Below are 17,335 nucleotides of genomic sequence, written 5' to 3' on the forward strand. Positions count from 1 at the left end.
TTTTCCTCCCCCCCCCCCCCCCCGAATATGCAGAAGCCTCGGGTATCGGGGTGTGGACGACTTGTGATTCGACACCAAGGTCTCGTTTCCGAAGGGTTTCCTTTTTTTTCTTTTCTTTATCAATGCATGGGAGTAGCGTCCGAGAACACGCCCATGCCACGAGGAGCCCAAGCAATCGGCTTGGGATGCAAACAACGTCCGTTCCGCGACCATTGCCTGAAGCAAATATCCGTTCTGAACTGAAAATGGGTTGCTTCATGCTTACCTTTTCATTGTCGTCCACCGCCCGCTGCATCCAGCCACCCAAAAGATTCAGCACTTCATCTACTCCGTACTTTCAATAACAATAGGAAACCTCTTGGTTGCGTGTCGAGCCGAAAATGTTGATCCGGTGCACTCTTTCCGTCAATCCAAAGTTCTTAACTTACTATGTACACTACATACTAAGGCGGGATCTTATCAGCCAAAGGCTGCTCTTACCAGCCAAGACGAAACTCGATCGTAATACTGTGGCTAATACGTTGATGTTCAGAAGATATTAGACAGATTCTGCAACCCATTGTTATTGATAGTCAAACCACCTTGTTTCAGTACAGTACCAAAACCCCTTGCTAGTCTATAATTTATATACCTGTGGACGCAGTTCACTTCATCCATTTTCCCAATACAGTTAGAATAAAATATGTGTACCTGATCATTGGCAACTGAATAGAGAGAGAATGAGCTGTGTAGAATGAGACTTGTCTTGTATCATCTTTGAGTCAAATCAACTCTATTTTGATGCTTCAATTACTTTGTAATCCAATACTGAATACCACCAGATTTCATCCAACGTCATCGATCATGCACATCAACCCTATTGTTGAAAAGAATTGTCCTAATCTTCCAGGGTCTCTCGAGCCTCTGCACATGATACACTACTGCACATAGCGCGTCCGTCTCAAGTGACAACGAATGGGGAGTAAACTATGCAGATGTGCAGCACCACTACTACCCTCCTTATATTACAATCGGTCCAATAAATGCCCATGCCTCAAGCTCCACCATGACTAACAAATGGCAACAATCGATTCGACGAAGACTCCGTATATAGAGTAACACGTGGGAGATAAAGAAAATGCTTGCAGAATCCTGGAATTAGGTGACTGCGAAATCTGCACGGCTCATGAAATCCCAAGAAAAGGAAATAGGAGCAGGAGAAAAAGAAAAGGAAAAGACAACAAAAGCGAAAAATCCTGAGCAGTTGGCCAATCTGCGGGCCCAGTTGGACCAAGCAAACAGAGCCACAGGGTCCTCGACGTGGGGCCGTCAACCGAACAAACGGAAAAAGCAAAAAAATTTACAAAAAAGCGACAGATTTCAAGTTCGAATCGCCACTGTTCAATAACGTGAAGTATCTCTTGAACCATCCGATGTCCTGACACCTATGTCAGATGGTACCATGAATACATCCTGGTGTAGTAACGCTTCTTTTTCTTTTCTCCACGGCGATAAAATAGATCACAATAATGATTCCATAGCAAGCTCCGCGCGAAATTTTTGCGCTCCGCTATCTGGTCCCTTGGAAGCTGGGAAGCTGGGAAGCTGGATCTCGGATCTCTTCTCAGCAATTGGCACAGCTATCACTTTGGATGCCTTGGCTTCAGTCCCGCAGAGTGTTAATATCTCTCTTCACCACCCGCAACATCCCTCCAATAGTTTCATTTGAGGGAGTCATAAGTCTTTCCAACGTCACACCATTCTCATATTTAATTATCCTTCAAACTCGTACTAACAGATGCTGGAAAAGACACACGCGGTGCTGACTGGCTCTTCCTATCCTCTCCAGAAACCATTGCGACCCTCAAATCAGACCCTAAGGTCCCAAGAAAATCAATGTGGTCAATGGCGATCATTCTCCTCGCAAATGTTACATTTCTGTCACCATCATGCCAAGCTTTAATGAAAAGATGAGAAGGGGAACCTTAAAACTACTTAGTTTATTTGTTGGGTTGGCAATTGCAAAACCTTTAAAATCACCAGCTTTTCCACCCTCATATCATGGAGGCTTGAAGGCCTGAAATAATCAAAAATTCTTTTGCTTCGCTTGGCTCCACAGTCCCAGCTCGTACATACAAATCTAAGATAACTATCTCAAGTTACCCCATCTATATATGTCAAGGCTTCGCTTTAGGGCCTATGGGAATACCAAGCAAGTCACAACTTAACTTCAGGCATAGTCTACCTCCCCCAGGAAAGGACCTTTTATGATTAAAGAAGAGCCTTAAATCTGAGATTCAGGGGAGGGAGCTGAGATAAGACTCCAATCTCCGAGTAGTTCCGTGGCCCACATGTTGCCATTTTCATGCGGCCTCATTAATTGAAAATGCCCTACTGCTATCCGTACGCCGCGTACATGCATCTTAAACCCCTTTCTACATTAATTAATATCGCCGGATGATATATACTGTATAGGTAGCCTCACATTCACAACAAAACCTCGGCAGACTGGATTGATACAAGGTATCAAACGAGTATCAGAAGCTCCTGCATTGAAGATAGCATTAAGCACTTCAATTTTAAATATAGCTCCAGCGATGGTGCCTATATTGTTCAATTACGAACCAACTCTTGATTCCCTCGTCGACTGACCTAGATTTATGGTTTGAGATTTTAATGTCTACTCTAAACATTGCCTGGGGTTTTTTTTTTTTATATGTCCATTGACCAAAATAAGCAGTTGCTTATCCCATCTATTTCAACATGATACCATCTGAAAGCGTAATGTTTTATAATGGGTGTATTGACACGGTAAAAAATTATGAGGAATGAAGGGATACGACTATTTCTATTCCGCAATTTTCCAGAATCCCTCGGGTGTATTTCACAATCGGATCCGCATGGTTCATAACCCCCTGGTGATCAGGGATTTCCCTAACATTTCTGTTAAGCCTCTTCACGTTAAGATGATAAAAAAGGACGTTCTGCTAGCAGGATTATTGATTGCCGAGGTCAGCCACGCAGCATAAAAGCTGGCACCAGCTGCCTGGAATCCATTTTTCCTTTGCTTCGTCGCCATCGTGTTGAACATGGTGAATATGTGGACTATCCTGAGATTGGAAGGTCTCACCCTTTTCGTTTTGGTACAGTCGGGAATGGAAACTGTGTATTTCAACTCAACCCGCCCTGCCTACCCCTTGCGGAAACTCCGCCAATAGCTTTTGTCTATTTTGCCCCGGTTAGGTGCCGCTTCAGGTCCCTCTTTTCCCCAACCCCACACCTGGCAATCCCTGAAGCTGAGTTTGTCTTGGGCAATTCTTGTCCATGGAGAACTGGAGAACTGGTGATTGGCCAGTGGTCCGGACAGCCAGAAATCAAGAAGGAAAGACGCCAATTTTGCCACTCGCATTCATGAGGTGCCACGTCTTGAGGCAAGCATACTCCCAGAGGCGTCCACCGAACAAAGATACGAATCCTTGAGCCTTGACACAGCCAGCTGTGAAGATGCAGGAATGCAGTTGACCCACCCAAACTAGGAGTTCGATTTGGAAAATAAAGTTATTGCCCGTTAACCTGAAAAGTCACCAATTGGTGAGGGCAAAAGTCCCTATTGAACCAAAGACAGAAAGTTCCTTTTGCTTTTTGTAAGCAGCCATGAACTTTGTTGTGCATCCCCGTCCACTTTGGGCATATCACTTACCGAACAAGATTTCCCCCCTCCTCAAAACATTTTCTTTTCTGAGCTCGCCGCTGCTGGATTATTCAGAATACAGTGCCTAAAATTGATCTGTGGCGAGTAGGCTAATTTGCAAAACGGCCAAGAGTTGCCTAATCTCGATGGGGATAGTCAATACACTGCATTTCCTCCAAACTGAGCAGTACATTGAAGATATATATTAAACCGAAAACCTTTTCGCTAGGCTAAAAGGGACCCCATTGCTATTGGCTTAGTTTATTATATGTAAGTAGGCATGCTCTGTTCAACACGTCTACAGAGGCATGGCAAAAAATGTCCTTTCACAGGCTTGAAACTCAGAGTTATGGTAAACATGCTTCATAAAAGTCCGTAATTTAGGGGTTTCAAGTATTTAAGCTAGTATTGAGATTTTCATTTAAATTTCTAGTTTGTGGAAGAGCTTGTTCCCAAGAATATGTCGTGCCGTAGATGCCGTATATGTAAAATACCGACAATAGATCCTAGGATATGAGATTTTTTGATTGAGCAGCTGAGGATCTCTCCGTACTCAGCACATGCTATATATAGTATGTCATACCACAGATGTTCCTGGGGATTTAGCCGGCAGCCACGGAGTACTCTGGGAATCTATAATCGCAAACCGTTTCCACAAACATCACATGATTCCGTGGTTATCTCCGCTATCACCGCGGAGCGTTGCTGACGAGGGTGACCCGATGGATGAGGTTCCAAAAAGTCACACCGGCCAATAATACGTTGTGGAATAATTACCAATGATGTTTAAGGTGCAAGACGTTGAGTTTAGCATTTACACTAAACTCAGAATGTGGAAACTACCGAACAGTTCCGAGGTTCTGCACCTTCTAGAAAAAGCCTAATCAACAGAAGGTTAGTCCCACGCTTGTTACCGGTGTTTGCATCCTCAGGGTCGCAGCCGTACAGAGCGAACAAGCGCAGCGGCAGAACGGCGACTGGCGACTGCCATTGCTCATCAATGCAAATCAGATGGTCCAATCAGTCGTGGTTGGATTGGTCTAGCCGGATTCATCACAGGGCATTTTGTTGAGTTGAAACGACTCGGGATCTATATAGAAGATTTCAAACACCTGACTGTTACGTCTCAAGGTTGGAGTGGTTGAGTTGGTACAAGAATTATGTGCCTGAATAATTTCTCTTAAAGGGTGTACCGAAATTCCCATAAATTACAAGCATCCCCTGATATCTGCATCCCTGCTCTTGTCCGATAAAATCAAACTGGCAAGATAGGTCGCTTCAAATAAACGCTTCGAGCGATTCTCGCAACTGGCAGTTTTATGTATGGCTTAGCCAAAGATGGGGAGGTGTATTGTTAGTCTGGTTGAGGTATGATATACGGAGTATAGGCGCGGTGTAATTATTATTGCAACGTACGCTACGTATCGACGCACCTCCTGTAGTTCTTCGAACAGTTTGACTTCAGCTTGACATTCAACAGCATGATCGAGACATAATCGATCTTGGGTGAAGAACCCCGAAGTAACGATATGTGACGGCCGTTTCATCAACAGACTAGCTGATAAGGGCGCATTCGTGACTCTTCGGGGAAATAGCTGCAACGCTTTGGACGCCGATTGCTGTTTTGGTCACCGAAGGATAATTTCTCATTACGTCATTGGCTCCTGTTCTTTGATGCTTCCCGTCGGGAGCATAATTGGAATTTAATCAGATAATGCCTTTTAATTATCAAATTCGGAATTCTTGTTTCCATCAAAAGAGAGACCCAAAAATTAAAGTCGAAGCAGGAGAATGTTCCAAATACGCTAGTTCGTGTTTGTTCAAGCCAGAAAGTTACGAACGCAAGCCCTTCCTCAACATTGATCGAATAGCACCGAAGGACGATCGCTCGAAGCAGACACTAATCCTTTTGCACAGTCAAAGACACAAGACGACATCTTGATGCTCAGAAACATCGAAGCTGATCCCTTTGTACCGCCACTTCATGCACCAATCAAACAGCTCCAACATCTTTTCGGACATTTCTCAGGTGCGCCCAGCAACTCACTTCTTCTAGCACGGTAGCACCCATTCATCACATTTTAAGCGCCTGCGTATGTCGCCAATAATGGACTAGCTGCCACGCAGCACATGGTTCGGCTGTTGGAGACCCTGCACTAGCGCAGCTAAATTCTTACGCAGCTCAGGTTGGTGCAATTACGACCGTTGGAAGACTCGCAGGGCAATGGGTCCAACAAGTAATGCCGAAACATGAAATGCACCAGCTTCCTCCTGCATCACGCTGCAGGAGAGGGAAGGTAGAAAATCATATCAACTTTTCACCGCTAGTCAAACCTCTCCATGTGTGACAACTCTATCTTGCATCGCGTTCATGAATACTTGATGGATTTGCGTGCCATCCGCTTCTCCACTTCTGAGAAATGTCCGCGGCGTCTACGGAGTTTGGCTGAAGGTTAGCGGCGATGATTCAATCAGGGAAGCCCTGGTCGCATGCACCTAACTCCACAATTCCCCATACTTATCATGGAAAAGGAAACTAGCGATAATAATGCGAACTGGTGCAAGAATGGGGAGCGAAACAGCTACTTCTTGCTCTCCACGAGTTGCTGGCATTGAAGATCTGCGTTGCACGCCTCAAGGGTGAAAGGTGAGATGACCTGGCGCATTCGCTTAAGATCAGCGTCAAATCTAACCCGGAGAGGCAGGCACTTGCAAAGCCACGCATTGGGCAGATGAGAATAAAGGGCACGGCAGTTCGAGCGAAGGGATGTTTCGGTTGATGTGGAGAGCTCCCTTTTCAGCCACACTGAACAGGCTAGAAGACAGTTGGACTAAGGAGCTTGAAGCTGCCTAGTTACATGCACAGAACGAATCTTGTATTTCACATCTCCTGAACAGTGGCGGCTGAGGGGCGCAGAGAGACCTGTCCCCCAGATATATGCTGTTGATGTCCAGGATTCATTGAACCCGATTGAGTTTTGAAACTATTGCTTCTCGAGTTTTCCAACGAATGGAAAAATTTATCAAAGATTCTTCCTCGATGCTCGGATAAGCAACTTCGCCTACTAGATCGTTTCTGATTTCGTTTTCTGTTTAAGAATCCCCGAACTATAATGTAAATTCCAGACTCCCGCTCCCACACCCTCGGACCCTTACGTCGGCCGATACTATCCGATTTTTTGTTCGGTATTCCTCAACATTAAACCATATGTTCCCCTTCGTATTAGAATAGCATCCAGATAAAAGCACAGTTTCGAGTCTAAGCGCAGGATCTGTTATCAATATTCACCAGGATCTTACCCTTCCTCCAGCCACAGCCAGACTGAATCGTATAATTTCCAGCGAATCGAGAACCAAGACGTATCAAACTCAGCGGTGTTTAATCCACATTTTTTTTTTTTTTTTTTTTTTCGCTCCGCTTCAATCCCTTTTCACTTTACTCTTCTCCTCCAATTTGGTGATAGACTTGTGACGACATAATCATGTCCATGCACTGGAGCACTGTTACACTGTCATCGCCTATCAAGCGCGAGTGGATCAGGGTATAGAATAGTAGACAACAACCGACGGCGGATCGCTTGAACACAAGCAAATTATTATTATTATTGAACAGACCGTTGATGCCGGTTTTAGTTAATTCCATTCTAAAATCCGTAATTCACCAGCCATCCTTTTATTGGTACAGAATCTTGCTTGATACGGCTAACCTTCAAAATTGTCCCTTTTCCCTTTTTAGCCCTACGAAATATCCCCCTGCTAGCTGACGTGACGATGGCTTGCATTCACGGTCGCAAACATTTTCGAATCTGATGGCCGGTCCCCCGAAGATGGTCAAATCTGGTGGATATGGGCAAGGTTCAGGGACATGGATAATCATCCCTGAATAAATCCTTTTTTATATTATTATTTTATTTTATGTTTTTTACTTTCTTCGTCTCTATCTTGGGGGGGGTGTTGGGAAACTCAATCAATCACCGAACCCTGCTGCATTCCTGGTCAATCAATATTATACTCCGTACTCATGCAAGGGATGCAACAGGATTTGCTCCTCAAATCTGCTCACCCAACCTCGGCAGGCCGAGTTGAATAGCCGAAGAGTTAACCGAAGGGCCCTACATACGCTGTATTACGGAGTAGAGCTTATGCTGTATTCTGCGTACTTAGGGAGCCGATTGTGTGGCATTTGAATATGCATCCAGAGTAAGGACTGCTTGGAGGGAACTTGAATGGCCATGGGGTGGCGGAGCAGTTATTGAACAAATCGCTTTTTGCCCGGAGATGCCTTTCATTTTCTTGTCTTGGTGCATCAATAATCGCTCTCCCAGCCACACACCCCTCCCCCCCCCCAAAATGGGCCTGGTAGACCCGGAGATTTTAGTAAACCATGGGAGCGGAAGGGGAAGAAAGAAAGGGTAAAAAAAAAGAAACAAGAAAAAGGAAATAAGAACTACTCAGCGTAAGTTCGGATATAGACTTTGGCTTGTGCAAGGCAAGGAGCGGGGAGGGCCAGCGGGACAGCTGACATACAGCTCGATATATGCATGCTTCGCTGGCGGCTTCCGATCAGAGCAGCAGCGGCGAAGCGAGCGAGCAGGCATTCTCGATTCCAGCATTTGGCTTCGCCCCTCTCACAATGGAAGGGCTGAGTAGAGGTACATGTACAGTACACACGGTAACAGGACTTGGAGGTGGGTGAGCCAGAGACTGAAACGGATTGTAATCCCGAAGTCTCCGTTCATGAAACCAGTTGCGAAGGTCCAGACTTATATCAATAATAACGATATTATTTGGAAAAATGGGGAGTGGATATGGCTTCATATGATCAAGTGATGAAATGGCGCTCTATGGTGAAACAGGCTTGTTTCATTATTGTTTGAGCTCTTGAAAACACAATTAAGTTAAAATTTCCAGTTTGCCTTTCGAACTGAAAGATGGTTCTCTCAATGGAGCTGCCTGGATTGTCAAGTTGGAGGAGAAAAGATAGATGCAGCGTGTATGTCACATTTTCACGCCTGTTCACGAGTTCAGGTTGAGATTATCAAGAGAACCTTGCAGTGACCTAAGGCATTGAGATCTGTAACATGTTTTCAGAGAGATATATATAAGACGAAAATTAAAAAAAAGGCCCCCAAGAACAGGATTCTTCAGATAATCATCAACAATCTGTAAAAGAGACCCTCACTTCTTCCCAGTCGCATCAACCCATTGCTGATTACAACGAAAGGGTTGCCCTTAACTTGATCTACTTCAGTGGATCTTTAAAAAGCCCTAATATTAATGAACCTATTTACCTCTTCTCCCGCCGCTACATCAACCACCAACCGTCGCAGATCCCCGTATTTCCATTTTTCCCCCATCAGAATAGAAACTAAAACCGAAGAAGAGGGTGGGGGGGAAGCCCCAGCAAAAGAAAACAACGGAGGGCGGGGATAAAACGCAATGCCTCTCAATCCCCGTTTTCACCTTCAAAATATGTATAGCGTAAAGGCATACGGAAGCTTTGAAGGGAGTATTCAGTGAAACACGTCCACATTACCCATGATAGAAATAGTAAACTGAGAGAGAAGAAAGAGAAAACATGAGAGGGCTAGAGGAAAAAGGGAATTTATAGAGATAGAGGAATACTATGAAAAAAAGAGTACAACATCGGGTTTTGTTAAAGGAGTGGTTTTTCAATTAGTACGGCGGTGTTTTGAGAGAAGAGCGATGCAAAGATACTTCTTAATCATTTTGTTTGTGCCATTTAGCTAAGAGCAAGCGAAAGAGCGCAAGGGAAAGTGAGATTTGAGAAATACTTTTTTTAAATTGGAAGGAGGTGGTAGTGAATGCTTGAGTGATAACTCTATATGTAGAAAACTGACTGATACTGATTGCTAGGCCATGGTGGGTAAAAAATGGAAGAAAAACAAAAATGAACTAGTTGGGAAATAAAAGGTAAAGAGGTATCGCAGGAAAGATGAAAGGTTAAAGAATAAAATGAAAAGAATAAATATTAATGATACAGAGAAGTCAAAGAAAGAGGCAGAGAGTAGAAGAAAAGAAGTTTCAAATATGAAAGAAACCGGCTCGGTGTTCAGTGGGTGGTGACGGGGTGCTAAAGCAAATGAGGATACAAGGAGAACAAAATATACGAAAAAATGATGATGAGCTTGAAGTGAGGGCATATAATGAACGAACAAAGCCAGGGGGGTCAGGATGGCGGTCAGCAGACAGACATATCAGATGTTGTATCAAGCATACGGATCGATGGGACGGGATATTGTTGTGGATAGTTAAGATGAGGGATGGGATCAACAGTGTGCCAGCCGGATGTTGCGGTGAGATGGAACGAAAGGTGTTTTAAGGTCAGAAGAAACAGGAAAGTATGAGTTCAAGTTGGGCTGGATGAATATTGTTTGTCCACATGTTTCAAATCAATGGTTAACGTGTGCCCTTAAGATTCAACCAGCTCATATCTGTATTCGCGCTTTTCTCTGGTTTAGAGCCATCCGGTGTATTAGAAGATTCGGGTGCGTTCGATGGCCACAAGGTAACCGGGCGCTCCTCTCTTGCTTGATTCGCGAAAGGTGGCTGATACAAGCTACCAGAGTAGTTGCTACTGGCGACTCGCTCGTCCGCGAAATGATGTCCTCCTGTGGCAGACCAGCCTGAGTCGTCGTGTATATTTACTGGCATCCCAGATGAATATCTCTCATCCTCATAGTCGTCAGAGGCGATGCTAATGGAATCTCCACTGGAGATTTTTGCCTTCAATCCCTGTTGCATGACAATGGACTCGCCTAGCCTTGGTGCATGTTGGGTGCCTGGGCTGCCAGAGACAACACGATTGATAGGTTGGGGATTGCCCAATTGGTTAATTTTTAAGGGTGCAACATCAGATGAAATCGTAGGCCAGTCACTATTCCTGTAGTCTGACTTTGTCATCTGTGAAGATGCCGCTGATGATCTAGCAGATGTGTCTCTAGCTAGGTTTGCCTCATTATCGCTCTGGAAATATTTGCTCCATCCTTCGTCGGTACGTCGATCGCCTCGAGTAGAATCTTCATCGCCTGGAAGTGATATCGAATTCTCGCCTGGAAGGTTAGCCGTACGGATTTGTCGAAGAGGACTTCGGCCGCCAGTTTCCTTTTCTAGAGCGCTTAGAGCTGGGCTGGGGCGCATGGGGATAGCAGTAGCTTTTGACGGTTTGTCATCAATTTGACCAGACATTATGGCCCAAGAATTTGTCGAGGGTACTGGCCCTCTTGCCATTGGCTCAACAGAGCGGGTTAGTGGCTCCATCCCTTGGTCCTGGAAGCTGAGTCGATCTTTATCCTCCTGATAGCCATTTCTGCCCCGGTTCATGTACCGATTTCGTCGTTTTCTCCAACCGATGAAAAGAAGGATGAGGATCAAGAGTGCGGCAACGCCTAGAATCGCTCCAAGGGTCGCGCCTACGATCGACAATGTCCGTCTATTCCCAACTCCAGGCACCAATTCAGGGGCACCAGTAGAAGATGGCGCAATGGATGAAGACGAGGATGGTAAAGCCGAAGCAGATGTGGGAATATTAGGAGTCGCGAGGAAATTAGTTTCGTCTCCAAGTAGCAATTGCTTCGTATCAACCCAACTATTTTTAGACTGGTCGAAAAGCCTCACTGGATAGTCAGAATGGCGCCCGGTTATGACTACCAAACCATTCCCATCCTGGGCAAGGGAAAAATCATCGAGGGTCGAATTCGGGGCGTTTTTGCTATTGTATTTGGGGAAAGTTGCCAAAGTCACATCGCCCGTTGTTTGTTTTTCTGGGCTGGTGGCACTGCCACCAATTTGCTCACCAGGGCCAGCAACCACACCACCTGCGCGAAGTATCACATATCGAGAAACAGAATTAGGAGACCTACTCACGTCAAAAACTTCGAGGACTCGGCTACCGTCTGCACCAAGTAGCATCGCGCATTGAACTTTGGACTTCTCTGGCAAAGGTTGAGTTATAGGAACTCCGGTGTCTCGCCATCCTTCGGCTTTGTTGAAAGTATATGTTCTGGTATTAGAAGGGCCACCTCCAACCATAAATGCAGAGTCTTCGCTCCAGGGTAACAGTAACGGATCCACTGCTGGGTCAACTGGTGCGTTAAATGACGCAACTACGTGTGGGGGAGCAGCAGGAATAAGGAATGTTTGCGTAGACGGGTTGATGTGTCCATTTTGGCTGCCAGCAAAGACTAAGAGTGAAGAGGAAGCGGTCAGGTAGCTAACGCCATGATGGATGCGATTTTTGATGTCCGTGTTACCCTGAAGATCCAATGACTTCCATCTTTTTGTCCTCAGCGAATAGAGCTGAATGCCGCTGTAGTCAGGCGAATCGGATTTCCCTCCAATCACGTAAATACCTGGGTCATTCGGGTTACCATCCACACCTCCCAGCGTGCAGGCTGCGTCTGAGACAGGCACTTCCATACGAAGCCTCGACCATTCCCCACCACGCTCCAGTGGGAGCGACATAAAGGCATCGGGCGTAAATACATAAAGAACGCCGTCATGGACGACGGAGCAGTGTCCCCTGAGTTCAACAGGGGGTTGACGGAGCGACATCTTGGTGGATGAGAAGACGAGAGAGCTGAACGCCTCTCGACGGTGATAAGGGTAACCAAGCGTGGGTTTCGCGGGGGTTTATTCTCCAACGGGGTGTGACGATTAAGGCCTTGGTAGCCCAAGAAATGTGACGCCGCTGTGCAAAACAGGAGAACCTATCTCATAGTGCGATAAACCGATTCACAAAAAAAGTCGTAAGTCGTTGAGAGAATAATTTTGCCCGACGATGTTTCCCAACCCCAAGCCACAAAAACCATAGGAACAAAAACGCCGTCTCATGCACCAGATAACTGTGCCGATGAAGGAAACTGGCACGAGTCGATCCGAAAACGCTGTGGGGGTTCGTTCCTGAGTCGATAACTTCCAGGTCAACAGCGACAGCCCTTCATCCCAACCGCAAAGCAACAAATGATAGCTCAAACCGAGTCGAACCCAACCCAATACGTCGGAATACTTATTTAAATATATATATATATATATATTTTCAAACCATTAACGAACCAACCCACCAGCCAACCAACCAACACCACCAAACGACGATCGATCCACGGTGTCAATGGTACGTTGATGTCGAAAATGCTGGTCTAAAATCGAAATCCAGCTCTCGGCCAAGGGAGAGATACGAATTGAGAATGGCTCAAGGGAGATAGAAGCGGACGAGCGATGCCATAAAGTTTCTGACGGGTGGAGTGAGGGAAAAGTGAAACAACAATGGTTGCAACAGGAGTATCCAGACTTAGGTATGTCTCTAACCAGCGAGAGGAGAAGCACAATGGAGAGAGCGAATTGATGCAACAGCACCGGGCGAGAGACTAAAGGAATGGGAGTGCCGTGAAAAGGCAAACAGACGCCGGGGATGGTTGACGTTGAAGAGGTGAGGTTGGGGACGAGGGAGCAAAGAGGGAGAGAGCAAGAAAGGAGATGTGGAAGGGGCAAGTTGCACCAGCACCCACTAGTTAGGAGCAAGCGATGTTTGCTGAGTACGAGCCTAGCCTAGCGTACGGGACCGGTAAGGGGGGGAAATCTTGGACCAAACAAAACACGGGCTGGGCATTTTTGAAACAGCGGGCTGGTCGTGCGGGCTGTATTTCTCAGGTATTTTTAGCCAGGGGTTGGTAATGCTGGTGTTGCAGGCTGGGCCAACGTCTGGGAACGCGAACTTTACCCAGAGCCCAATAGATGTCCTATACGGTATACGGTGTCCGTTTCACGAATTCACAAAATACTGGCATAGAAATCAAAGCCTGTCTGAAATCTACACACCCAGAGAGCAGAAGGGTGAGGGGTGGGCCAAGAAATTACAAGGCTCTCGGGGACCTAGCCAAGAGAACGGATCTGTTTAGCTCAGGGCGGTGCTGAGATTCGGTACCTGCGACAAGAGAACATGGGGCAGTCTCACTAAGCTAATAGGTATCCGATACATACTTTGTCCGGCAGGGGTTCCGTCACAGATGCGTTTGGGCGCTGTCACTAGAGTATCTTGCTTGGTATTGTATTGTGGAAACAAAACCCGCCGCGACGGATTTCCATTCTCCTATGCAATTTCCTTGGATCAAGTCCATCCGTGACAACAGCAGCAGTTATTAAATACCTCGACTTGAAAATAAATAACGTATCTGGATATATCTGGATGTGATTCATATGTTATGTACAGTACAAATATGTTCAAAAGCCTCTGGTCTCTTCGAAGGAGAAACATCGAATGCACGGATTTGGCTTGCATAAAATTGCCCGCAAAAGCCTTGGCATTTGTATTCCTGCGACGGAGTATTTATCCCGAATAAAGTGGAAAGTCGTAGGGCAGAACACCAACTTCCCTCTCGAAGCATCTTGATTTCTACTCCGTACTTCTTGAAAAGGAGACAATGCGAGATCGTCAATAATCGGCAGCTCCAAGACGCTTCAAAGCCCGACAAAAATCGATAATAAATTGATCCAGGAATCAAAAATCAAAACCGTCCCGTTCCTTCCATCAACGTGTGTCTATCGTTTATCTATCGTATGCATTCCATCAACTGCAAACAGGTTACACCGTCACAAAACCAGGTGATTTTCTCATCTCTCCCTCCCGCCTGGAAAGAAAATCCAGAAAAAAAAAAAAAAAAAAAAAAAAAAAAAAAAAAAAAAAGACCCAATAAATTAATGTACGTCCTGCCGTTTTCTTTGTGCTTGTGCTTGTATTATCCCACCTGGGCAGGCCTGCCTAGGTACTAACTAACCTTGAGTTTAACAGGCTTCTTGTTTCCTTTTCTAACATACTGAACAAAACAAGAACCGCTATCATGGAGTCATCAAAGGGCCAAGAAGGAATATATATACATATACAAACAACTCAAGGTTTATTGTTTAATTTCACTTGCTTTTCCTTGCTTCTTGCATGCATTTTAGTCCCTTGAATTACACATAATGACTCGAACTACACACTGTGATATGACGTGATGTCGTCATTCATTGAGCAGGTGAGCTAGCTGAGGGCCTTCCTGGAAGATTTATCGGAATAACTCAAGGGAGCCAAAAAATAGTAATACCCAGATTCCAGAACATCCTCTAGTATTGATTGACACGAAAAACAGCAGTTCCTTTCCTTTGCTATCTCTCTCCTTCTTCTTCCTTCCCCTTTCTACCTCTACCAAACTGACCCTGAAACCCGAGGAGACCCCAAGGTTGCTCAAAAGCGGATAGTATGCGTAGAAGAGGCAAGGCGCTAGTTGCACAGCATTGAAAATGTTTTCCGAACTGTTTTCAGCACAGAAGCACGGAGGTTCTGTGCGACCAAACTGCTTCCTCTTCTCGCACATGCGTGGAGGGAACCCGAATTCGAAGACAAAACCGGAACAAAGAGAAACCTGGAAGCGTACAGTGGTGATGGGGTGGCAGTTGCGATTCGACCGACGCTTCGCGGGGCCTGGCCCATTTGAAGGAGCGATAATTCTCGCCGTTCATTCAATAAACTTCATGAAATAAAACAAATAAAATACCTCTTTCTTTTTCTCTCCCCTCATTCGTTGCGGGAGATTGACGGCAGGAATCTTGAACAGGCCGAGTTCCTTCGCAGGGCTGGTGTCGAGCCAACCGGAAAATCCCACCAACCCCTGAGCCTTATTTGAAAACCAACTGGCAGTGGCCACTGGCAGGTAAAAGGCAGCAGGGGAGTCTGGTGAAAGAAATGGTCCTGAGCCTAGCCTTGGTCGAGAAAAAAAAAAGCTGCTCAGAATGGTTGGTCCAGTGTGTATCGTTTACGCATCCATCGTTCACTTTCTCATGAGGCGCCTTGCCATGAATAGCCAACGTGCTGGTGTTTGTGTCATTGAGCTCCACCTTGGATTGATAGGCCCCACGCAGAGTGCCAGGGATTGGATCGCTACCCAAGAATTGAGTTCCTCCAAGACATAAAAACACTCTCATGATATATTTTTGCATCGAGAGCAAGTTACTATGTAGATATTGATTGTTCTACAATCGATAGAAACCTAACAAGACATGAAGAGGGACATATGCTAACATAGCAGTTTCACTTGGAAAATGCGTGAACATATCGCCAATATATAACCCATGCTTTGGCTCCTCAGATGGATGACTCCCGCCCTCAGGATTGATCCATTTGTTGCGGTGAGTGACCTTGGGCCCGAATGTCAAAAATACTAGTAAAAGGGAAGTCTCCCAAAAAACACATCCAATGCGCAACCGCAACCCAGGCCAGTACTACCACTGCGTATGTCTTCCTGTTCGTTGATAAAGATAAGCAAAATATCCAATTCCACGTTATGGAGTAGAGAGCTCACGGATGGGTTGTCATCGTCATCGAGCATTAGCATGCAAAGGTCACTGTGATCGCCAGGTAAGAGCTTAACCTTCGCTGACAAGCCAGTCAGCCAAAACCTGTGCCTGAAAGACCCGCCGCCCACTGTGAGCCCCAAAGAGCCAACCTCATGATTCGCTTTTGGCGATTCGATTGGTTGATTGGCTGGGTGTGGGTGGCGATGCTGCTGCTGCTGCTCAAATTTACCTCCGTCAGTAGGCGCCCGTAGAGGGGGCGTGTTTTATTAAGCGATTGATCACGATTGATCACGACTGACTACAGGTGTCATTGGCGTGGTTGTGGAAACGGGGGAGATTTGTTCCCCACATATATTTTAAAAGGATAAACTTAGATCAGTTACTGCGAGACGTCTTTGTCATCGTTGTGGATTGGGTTATGGTTGAATAAGAGTAACGTTCAATTGATTGGATGATGAATGTTGATAGATGTCAATTAGCTGATGTGAGTAATATTGGTTCTTCAAGCGCCTGGAATATTAATCTAGCAGCAAAATGATATAATGCCCTTCTTAAAACACCAATATAGCTAAATCACTGGCTGCAAACGCCGTGCTGTACTCTGATGTAACTGACCGCTAAGCAATTTGAACAAATAGAAACAGTTATGTCCCTCCGTCTGAGACACTCTCTCATTAATCCATCCTAACGACCGACATGCATTCATGCCTCTCCCTTCCCCATACTGCTCGCCTGCTCCTTTTTCCATTGGTGTGCTCTCTGAAGAATTTGTGACAATTTGGCTGACGACTCGTCGTCTGCAGGGAACATGTAATCCATGTATTCTTCATAGCGATCATCATCCAGCTTGCGTCGCTTCTTGACCTTGCTGGGCATTTGCTTTTCGATCTTGGCGATGTCATCCGGCGACCCGTGTGTCTGCTCGAAGGATTTCCACGCATTGAGGAGAGCGACTCGCTATAAAGTGAGAAGAATGTTAGCTTCGGCATAATCTGATCCACTAATGAAAAAAAAAAGATTTCTGAGAGAGTGAGGAGAAAAATACGAATAAACGTACCTCTTCTTTCATCTCCTTCTCTTTAAACACATTGTGCGCGCGCTCAAAGACTTTTCGAGCACGGCGCTTAGCCTCTTCGCTAACAGGTCTCTCTTTCCTCCTCCCTCCTCTTCCTCATCCCCTTTCAGGTATATTAATTCCGAATCGTGGCGTAATTTGATCCCAGACTTTTGACGTGAATCCGTTTTCTCGAGCAAGCGTTCGTACAACATCCCTAATTTCTATTATACTCCACCCTCCGTACTCTTCAAAATCGA

At 45.6% G+C, this 17,335-nt stretch overlaps 3 protein-coding genes across 3 annotated transcripts; 1 reads left to right on the plus strand and 2 right to left on the minus strand.

Moving 5' to 3' along the window:
- Positions 1 to 10,090: 10,090 nt before the first annotated feature.
- HCAG_03363 (predicted protein) lies at positions 10,091 to 12,244 on the minus strand (the record flags this gene model as incomplete). The annotated part of the gene is made up of 3 exons (XM_001541216.1): positions 10,091 to 10,719; positions 10,762 to 11,508; positions 11,554 to 12,244. The coding sequence occupies 3 exons, from the start codon at positions 12,242 to 12,244 to the stop codon at positions 10,091 to 10,093; spliced, it is 2,067 nt and encodes a 688-aa protein (XP_001541266.1).
- A 2,724-nt stretch (positions 12,245 to 14,968) lies between these two features.
- HCAG_03364 (predicted protein) lies at positions 14,969 to 15,208 on the plus strand (the record flags this gene model as incomplete). Its single annotated transcript, XM_001541217.1, has 1 exon — positions 14,969 to 15,208. The coding sequence occupies one exon, from the start codon at positions 14,969 to 14,971 to the stop codon at positions 15,206 to 15,208; it is 240 nt and encodes a 79-aa protein (XP_001541267.1).
- A 1,515-nt stretch (positions 15,209 to 16,723) lies between these two features.
- HCAG_03365 (predicted protein) lies at positions 16,724 to 17,090 on the minus strand (the record flags this gene model as incomplete). The annotated part of the gene is made up of 2 exons (XM_001541218.1): positions 16,724 to 16,978; positions 17,079 to 17,090. The coding sequence occupies 2 exons, from the start codon at positions 17,088 to 17,090 to the stop codon at positions 16,724 to 16,726; spliced, it is 267 nt and encodes an 88-aa protein (XP_001541268.1).
- Positions 17,091 to 17,335: the final 245 nt, after the last annotated feature.

The sequence above is a fragment of the Histoplasma capsulatum genome, genomic scaffold (genome assembly GCF_000149585.1).
Source record: "Histoplasma capsulatum NAm1 scaffold_3 genomic scaffold, whole genome shotgun sequence".
Classification (NCBI taxonomy): domain Eukaryota; kingdom Fungi; phylum Ascomycota; class Eurotiomycetes; order Onygenales; family Ajellomycetaceae; genus Histoplasma; species Histoplasma mississippiense.